The 9,195-nt window shown below is 44.1% G+C and overlaps 1 protein-coding gene across 1 annotated transcript in view; it reads right to left on the reverse strand.

Annotated features, from left to right (window-relative positions):
* Positions 1-8,402, reverse strand: part of SMURF2 (SMAD specific E3 ubiquitin protein ligase 2) — a 56,964-nt gene extending 48,562 nt beyond the window's left edge. Inside the window, exon 1 of the mRNA XM_065034131.1 lies at positions 8,002-8,402. Within this exon, the coding sequence (XP_064890203.1) occupies positions 8,002-8,053 (52 nt within the window). The 5' untranslated portion in view covers positions 8,054-8,402. The remainder of the gene's footprint in view (positions 1-8,001) is intronic.
* Positions 8,403-9,195: the final 793 nt, after the last annotated feature.

Genomic DNA, 9,195 nt, shown 5'->3' on the forward strand with positions numbered 1-9,195 from the left:
TAATACACACATTTGAAGATTCCGTTCAGCAACACCTTGTGCTTTACCAAACATCCAGAACTGCTACTTAGACATTTAGAAATGCCACGTATACAGCCCATGTGAAAGATGGCACTTCACATTTTTACAGTTGTTCATAGGTTTCAATTACCACGAATTGTCCGCAATAGCCATAGAAAACATTTTTGAACTTTCTACTAAAATCCTCTAAGTCAAAGTCCCACAAAATTTCCATTTTCACATGCATTATACCCTTCTTTAAAGTTTGGTCAATTAACGTGTCATACACTGTGAACTCAGGCTTAAAGAAGGCAGTCATTTTTAATTTCAGAATTAGTAATGCTGAGCTCTCCAGCATACGGGAGGACCAGGTGCTTCATGGCCATTTAAATGGAGTACCTAACAACACCTGCATTGTGTGTCTCTTCAAACAGATGTATTAATATTAGCATGAGGAAGATAAACGCTCAGTATCTTTGGATTTTTACACTGAAAATGCAGTCATTACTACTTGCCTAGGAGCAGTTTTAGAACCAGCAGTGTGAAACGCAGACATTTCTGCACGTTTTATCCCAAGTACGGGAACCCACGTTTGCTTTCTGCTCCCACTATAAAGTGACACAAACCCCCGGCCACCTGCAGCGCCTGCAGCCAGCTCCCCAACATTCTGCCCCATTCTGTCCCGGCTTCACCTCTACACTTACCCTTTTTGCCTCTACATGACACCATCTGCATAAGCCACCTCCTCCTTTAGAAAGAAGTTTCTGATTTCACACCTGGTAACACCTTTTATAAACTAAGACAGAATTGCTTATTTTGCTGCTAGACAAAAAAAGAGGATACCGTAATGTTACTACACATAAGCACAAGGCTACCGATCATTTAGTCCTGCATACAGTTTCTATACAGAACTACAAACCATTACCTTAATAAATCCATTAAGGAAAACAGCAGGTAAGAGCTTCTTACCTGGATGTGGTGGACTCTCTTTTACTAAAATTAAACATTTACTAAGTGCACTCCGCCTATTTTCCTCAGATCCTGATATCCATACAGCAGCAGTTTTACCACATGCAGTTTTAGAAGTGTACGGCCTGGTCTTTATTTGTATTCTAAAGAAATCACCAAACTGGCTCAAGTTTTCAGAAAACACCTATACTATTACCAATGCAGATTCCCACCTTCAATTAAATACCAGCACAACCGCATCTATAACCGAACGTATGTATGCATCTATATATAAACCCCATATCAGATAGGTATGTTAAAAAGAAGTATCATTACAGCTATAATTAGTTACGACTCCACTTAACTCCATCGGTAATATTAAAATCTGGGTCAAGGCAGAATGAAAATGAGTGTATGTCACTATTTAATGCAATCAGCCCAGATACACCCCAGCCCCACGAACCGCCCGCTGTTCTGCAAACACCCGGCCCGCTTAACCACCGCTCATACCCACCAGCCAACCCACAACGGGCCTCCTCTACACCCCGTTAACAAGAAAAATAGGGGGATGAGAGGAAGAGGCTGATTTTGACTTGGCTATGTTCCTCAGCCCACCCCATCTGGTAGCACAGGACAGAGCAGAGGGACACATTCATCCCCAAAAACGGTGCTGTGGGTTGGAAAGCATTCCCAGGGCACTGTCGCTCCAGTGGTTGTGGCAAGACGGCATCACACGTGCTAATTTAAGCACAAATGAGAGAATCTGGGTACATATTTTTACCGTGACCTGTAAATTACATAGTCTGTGTGTGCTCTGCATATTTGAAGCAACTTAAATGAATTCATTATAGAAAGGGCACACTGGAGCGGTCTGTACTGACAACACCAAAGCCGTGGTTGGAGCAACTCTCCCTTCCTGCAAGAAGACAATCCTTGTAAGTTGTGTTACATACATACTGGCCAAGAGTCATTCCAGCAAATTAACAGGATACAGTCACATAAACTCACATGAACCTCTCTCTACTTTTTCTTTCACTTTCAGAATTTTGAAAATGTGGACAACACTCCGCCTAAGCCATACGCACTCACTTTTGGGGCTATCAGTCCTCCTGGTCTAGTCTGCCTGAGCGGCAGCAAAATAACCTATTTTAAATATTCTGAAGCAGGAAAAAATAACTGCTAAGAACCTGCAGGATGCTAAAATACAGCTGATAGTGCAGCACAAATATATAAGAGAACTGAACCCAAATCAGCCCAAACACAGTCTCAGAAGGCCCAAACCTGAATGTTTTCTGTGGATTTAAACTCAAGAGAAAAAATGTTCATGGGCAGAAAGTCAACAGGTAGTGGCTCTAAATCCCAGCTTCACCTGGTTTATGCTTTTTATGATCTTGAGCATGTCTATTCTCCATTCCGTATCAGTGTGCCCATTTAAACTTGGATGATAATGCCTAGCAATTTTGTCCTGAGCTTCGTTATCTACAGACGAAGGTTTCTTCATAGTTTTGAGCACTCTTATCTATGCTTTCATGGAAAGGATTTCAAGTTTAATTAACAAGAAGAAACCCAACAGTTTGCTTCCTCGAATACACTATTGCCCAACGTCCCGCAAGATTTTAATCCTCTTTCTGAAATAGGAACCATGCTCTGCTAAAAGAAGACACACACTGGGGCTACCTTGATATGCATTGTCTAATACTGAGATTAATCTCTACCAGCTTCTCAGAAGTCACCTGAATGACCTCAGACATTGCACGTGTTGCGAGCATTTACAGTTTATATATTACAGCATGCATGTAATAGCCTGCGTAGTAATGTACTCGTGCCATTAAGCCAAGTCAGAAATCAGTTCATCTCATTATGTGATGAGGGGAGGGAAGACGCCCAAAGAAATCACCCACCTTCTTAAGAAGCCTCAAGAAAGGTCCGGCCAATGGTGAGATGTCATTTTAAGTAGGATGGCAAAGCAAGGACACACTTCAAAGCCATGAGATAAGCCAGAACAAAACATGAAAAGCTGTCTGCTGTTATGGATCAACTCATTCACCTTAAGGGCATAAAGACAAAATATCTTCATCTGGGGCCTGGTCAGATTTTCGGTGTGATTAACAAATAAAAAAGCAAATAGAAAATAATTTGTCTCCACTAGTTGTGTTACTCAGCTAAATTCAGCCACGCGGAGAGACATTATGGGACAGCTTAAATGTAACTGAAAAGTACAATTCTGAAAATTACTTCAAAGATTAACATTAGGACTGCAGATTTCCCATACATCTCCTACGTATGTCCCATATGTTACCTACACACGTAAATCCTCTACTAGCTTCTACTTGATGCCTTCCTGATTCTACAGCCAAAGATGAACCCCTGGCCTTTTTGCTCTTCTAATTGGAGCTTCTGTAGAACTATCTTCCTACTATTATTTCCTCCCCCAAATCCTTTTTGATCTTTGTTTTCCTCGCCACGCTACTCCATTATGTATCCTTTAACACAGATACGTAATTTTATACCTTTATGCAGATGAGTAAAACTTTGTCATAGAAGCCGAACCCATTGTAACAAGCAGTCAAGACTGCTCCATCCAGCTGCTTGGTTGTTTATTACAATTCTTTGGCGCCTGTGTGATCCACAACTGATTTATATCTATATAAATATCTATAAATATATACTGTATATATAAAAAGCATGTATATACACACACACTTCACGCTGATGAAAATACTGAGGGCCAAGCATCCATCAATCTCCCTCCAACCTGATTAGACACATGCCTATTGACTCTGTTACGACTGCGCCAGTTGGATCCACCTACCATGCAATTTATTGATTCTGATTTCTTAAGTACTAGTTTTTAGTAAGTCATGTGTCATTAAGCCAAACACAGCTTACATGAAGGAACCCCATTGTTTTACTGTTGACCCAAGCCTATCTAACTCCAGGCTGCTGGGAAAAGAGGCAGCCCTGCCCTCTTTTCAGCTTCTCCCGTGCATCCCTCTCCTCCTATGCAAAAAACTGAGCTTTTCTTGGTAGGATTAGCTTGCAGCTCATCACATGGCTACACGGACACTGGAGTCAACACAAAGCAGGGCCCAGAAAGTGAAGCCAGGGACTACAAAGAGAAGAAAACCCAAAACATCACTGACCTAAAACTGCACTACCACTTAACTACGAAATCATAGATATAAGAAGCTACTTTATCAATCAATCAATCAGTAATGCTGCTCCTACAATGAAGCTCTGCTATCCATAAACCTCACCCTGCTTCCAACAACACTAATGAGAATTTAGGATTTAGACTAACCACTATTTTCAATTGTATTCACTGTTAAATTGAAAAAGCCAGTTTTGGAGATTCCACCTGATTTTGCAAAAAGAATATTCTGGCTTTTTCTAACTACTACACACCCTTCTCAAGATATATTATTAGCATCACAAGACCTCCAATGAACTGATAAAAACCCAAAAGAGCAGCACTTCAACACTCTGTAGGACAGAACCACCTTCCCCTAATTAGCAAACTCTGCCGGGAAACCTGAAAGCCCTGAGTAAAGAGGAGGAAAACCAGATCTAACAGCTCTTCAGGCCTATGATTCTCTACCAACAAAGCTCTTCCAGCTCATTCCAGTTTTATCCATGGGATATTTATTACTACTTTTTACAATACAGTGTGTCACTGTACTTTGTGGCTATTGAAGTACCTCGTTAGCTGTTCTCTGACCCAAAGACCAGCTGTAACACACGAACTACAGACATTTCTGCAACAGCTTTTATCCAGCTCAACACATTCTAGTGCCCCTGTAGTTTTCAGACTTCAAACTGATTTTCAAACATCTTCCTACTCAATAAAAACAGCCCTACCAACTTCACTGAGGTAAGTGTCATTGATATAAGAGAAAGCAGTCAAATGCAACTATTTTGACATTAGATAATTCACAAATTAGGACATAAAATATTCACCGAGAAACTGAAAGCAATGGTCATTTCCCAGTTTTTTGAAGAATATAAAAATCAACGCACTTCAACATGGGGGGTGGAAGAAAGCACAGTATATTCCACCTGAGAGTATAACATATTCACAAATTCAACACAAGACTAAGGAAAATCAGCAAGAATGGAAGGGGACAACTGCACCTGCAGCTTTTGTAGACTCGGATACACTCAGGACAGGACTAGATAAAATGGTGCTAAAAACGTCACGAACTTTCCTTACATTACAGCTTCCTTGGATAACATTATTACAAGCTGCTAAGATAGATTTTGGAGAAGACCGGTGCAATTCTAGACTCGGGCATATTTAAATTACACCGCTTGTATGTTAACCAGAAACAAGCATTTACATTTCATTCTAGAAGTGAAGTTTCATCAGAAGTATCATCTTCAGATTTTCACTATTTTCCAGCCATTTTCTAGCTCAAGATTGTGCAAAATGCATCGACATACATATCACTAAAGATTCAAGTGATATCTACACCAGACAACTAAACCTAGGAGCGACGGAATAATCTTTTATAATAAGTATATAACACAGATGTAAACTAAATACAAACTTACTAGAAGTATGCCACCGCTGTGGTTTTTCTCTGTTATGGAACCCAGACCTAAATAAACTGTTAAACACTTAGTGTAAAGGTATGCCAAACATTTCTCAGAACTTTCTTAAGGTCCCAACAAAGAATCAACCTTCTTTTTGCAAAACGAGGCCTAGGTTAAATATTTTATTTGGCTCCTCAAGATGGCCTGAGAAATTGGGCACCAGCTCCAGATCAGTTCTTGGACTCACATCAAACATTACCCTGTCATTTATCCAGTCAGTCAAAACAATGTTTTCCATCTAAACCTTTAATGTTTATGTCCTGAAAAACTGCTAATTGAATCCAGTTCTTGAAATCCGTTTTTTAATCTATACCATCTAATTTAGAGATAATGAACAGAAAAGATAAGCGTGATACAATAATTGCAGAATTAATCCTATAAATATTCAAGCCAAAACAGAAGACTGCTAGTTTCATTCAGCCAAAGAAAATTAAGATTAAATAGCATTTGTCAGTTCGAGAATAAACTTTTTAAAAACTCTGGATATACAGATTCTTTTAATTCCAAACAGTTTTAGAATTCAAGAGCCCTCAAACTGCTTTTCCAATCAAAAAGGGTAATCAAAACCACGCAGAACACTCCAAACTATTCCTAGGCAAGAACTGACGACATGTCAGCTGACTTAATGAAAAACAATGTTTTTCTTAAACATGTAAAGCTTCCTTACGACAAATGAACCTATGTGAAACAACTCACAATAAGCTAATGCATAAAATACCTCAAGCCTTTCTAACTTGAGTAATATAGGCCGATGTGTCATGTAAACTTCAAGTGACACAACTGGTGCTCAGCAACTGCTGGAGCTGCTCACCCCGCCACAGGCCCTAGACAGACAATTCTGCCTGTGCTGTGTAACCCCTTCCTAAAATGTAAGACAAAAACTCAGAGACGCTCCTTCAGCTCGTACCTGCTCCTTCGGGACACTGACCGCACAACTAAAAGTCAGCGTGTAAAGTGACCGCCTGTTTCTCGCTCACAGCCACGCTCTCCATTACACTTCTATTTTGCGACAGACACGATTTCATTATACGCTTGATCCTTAATAAAAATGAATAAGAAGCAAAACAGGACACAAAATCCAAAGGTGAGAAAGACAACTCTGTAAACGGTATTTCCCTTGTTTTTTACATAAAGCTACAGATCATTTTTAATATTTCAAAGACAAGCAAGTCTGAGCACCCACCGCTCAGGAAAAGGGTATTAAAGCGCTGCATCAGTGAAGCAATAACCTGAAGAGGAAGCTACAAAACACTCCGTAAAAACAAGGCAGCACTGTTCCACGCACCAGTCCCAGCTACACTGATTTTAAGAGTTTTATTTCTCAGCGTAACACATAGACACTCGCAGATCTCCGTGAAACTAGATTATAAATTTAGTCCAAGTATTTCCAAAGTAAAACATAAGCAGATCCATTTTACTTGCTCCATAAAAAACAACATACTTCGAAAAATAACTATGAAAACATCTCTATTAGACATTAAACTCGAAATATTTCACACGCACCTTAAGTAAATACATCAAGTCTTTTAGCATTTTTAAAAACATTTGTTTTGCAAGCTGGTTACATACACTATGTGCAGAGAACACTATTGACAGTGTTATCTATTATTTTCTAATCTCTTACCTTCATGCACTGACACGTGAGAAAACAAAATACTCTTTTTCTCCCAAGGGATTTACAATACTTTAAAGTAGCTCTTCTCTTTAAAGTCTTCCGTATTTTTTTCAAGAAAGCTCTAGCAGAACTTCCAAGAGTTTTTCTCTAAGCCTATTTACACGGGTTCTTATATGGAAAGGAACACAGTTGTATGTATGTAGTAACAACTTGTTTTCCTTCGAAGCACGCAGGTGAACAGTTTTTATGATATTTTAAAATATTAGAGGTCAAGTGGTCTCCTGGAAGAGGGCAGCATAAGGCACTTTACTACACGAACTGTGTAGACTCTTAACTGAGGAAGTTGGTTTAAAAAAACAACACACAGACACACCAACAACAAACAAAGAGATCAAAACAAAGTGACAGTTTCTTTCGAGTTTACGCGGAGAGGACAAAGTAAAAACGGCAGAGGCGGGGGGCGCTGAGGAAGAGGAGAAGGTGCCGGTGTCCGCGGCTCGCACCGGCCGGTCCCCCCGGCGCGGAGCCCCCGGCGGGCTGCGGGGGGCCCGGCCCGGCCCGGCCGGCGGCACCACCGCCCCGCAGCCCGCACAGCCGCGTTGTTCCGGACCCCGCTCACCGCCTCCTCCCCCCCGAGGCCTGAGCGGCTCCTCCTGCCCCAGGTTCAACCTCAAAGACACATGGAGGCAGCGCTGCCGCCCCTCCAGCTGGGCTCCCGCAGCCCCGCTCCCCCGGCAGCCCCCGCCGCTCTCCGCTTCCTCCGGCCCTTCCTGCCCTCCCCGCGGCCCGCCCGGCGCCCGAGCAGCCCCGGCGAGGCCCGGCGGAGCCCGCCCGCTCAGCCTCACCTGTCAGTCGCAGCTTGACGGGCCCGTTCCGCCGGGCCCCTTGGTTGGACATGTCCCCGGCCGCTCCGCGGGCTCGGCGCTGCCTTGCCCGGGGCTCCCCCTGCCTCTGGGTCCGGGAAGGGAGACGGGGGGAGGGGAGGCGCTAATGGAGTCGGGCTTGGCGCTCAGGGCAGCGGCGGCCGCCGGAGGAGGAGGAGAAGCCCGGATGTGCCCAGCGTCGCCATGAGCGGGGCCGAGGAGGAGGCGGAGGAGGAGACGCGGCCGCCTTCCCCGCTTCCCTCCGCTTCCCCGCCCCCTCGCCGGGAGCCCGGGCGCCGAGCACAACAAAGCCGGGGACGGAGCCACACGGCGGACGGACAGACAGCCAGCCAGACAGCCGCCTCCCCTCCCCTGGCCTGCCCCCGGGGAGCCCGCCCGCCCCCCGCGCACCCCGCCGGGCAGGAGGAGCCGGCCCCGCCTCGGGCTCTGCCCGGGGATGCTGGACGGGGAACCGAATCAGGTGGCGTCGACATTTGGGATCCTTCTCGGGACAACCGGGGGGTCGGGAACGCCGGGTGAATTGTCATGGCTGAGGGGAGCGGGGGACGGGGGGAAGGTGACAGTGAAAGTTGTGGTGGGGGTTTGGGACAGGAGAATCAAAGGTACAAACGGGAAAGGACCGTAGGGGTGAGGATTCACAGCCAGGCTGAACTGTGCGTGGCCACACTCCGGGCTGGCACTTCCATGGACAGGGTGTGACAGACTGGCTGTGGAAACTCTCAAACTTTGGACCAATTCACAGCTTATCTGCGGTTGTAGAAATCTCCCCGTTCTGTGAACTGCTGTTCTCAAAATAATAATAATAATAAATTTAAAATGCCGTGTGGCCTAATGTAACTCCCATCCCAGAGGAAAGTTGGCTGGCAGAGTTTTCCCAGCATGAAGGGAGCTCCACATGGGCCAAAGGGGCAGCCCAAGGGTGGGAAGAGCTCCCAGGAAAGATACGCAGGTTGCCACGGTAAAATTCACCTTAAAAGACAGAGCTAATAAACCACACACCTATTCTTACCAACAGCCTTACTAATATTCCGTGTGTTGTGCACACAACTCATGCGGTTGTGTCATTGCACTGGCTTCTTCCTGCTGAGGTAACGTGTAATGTTGTCATGGGCAGTCATAGATTAGCATCCAGCCTATGGATCAGGATCCAAACAC

This window comes from Columba livia, chromosome 18 (assembly GCF_036013475.1).
Source record: "Columba livia isolate bColLiv1 breed racing homer chromosome 18, bColLiv1.pat.W.v2, whole genome shotgun sequence".
NCBI lineage: Eukaryota > Metazoa > Chordata > Aves > Columbiformes > Columbidae > Columba > Columba livia.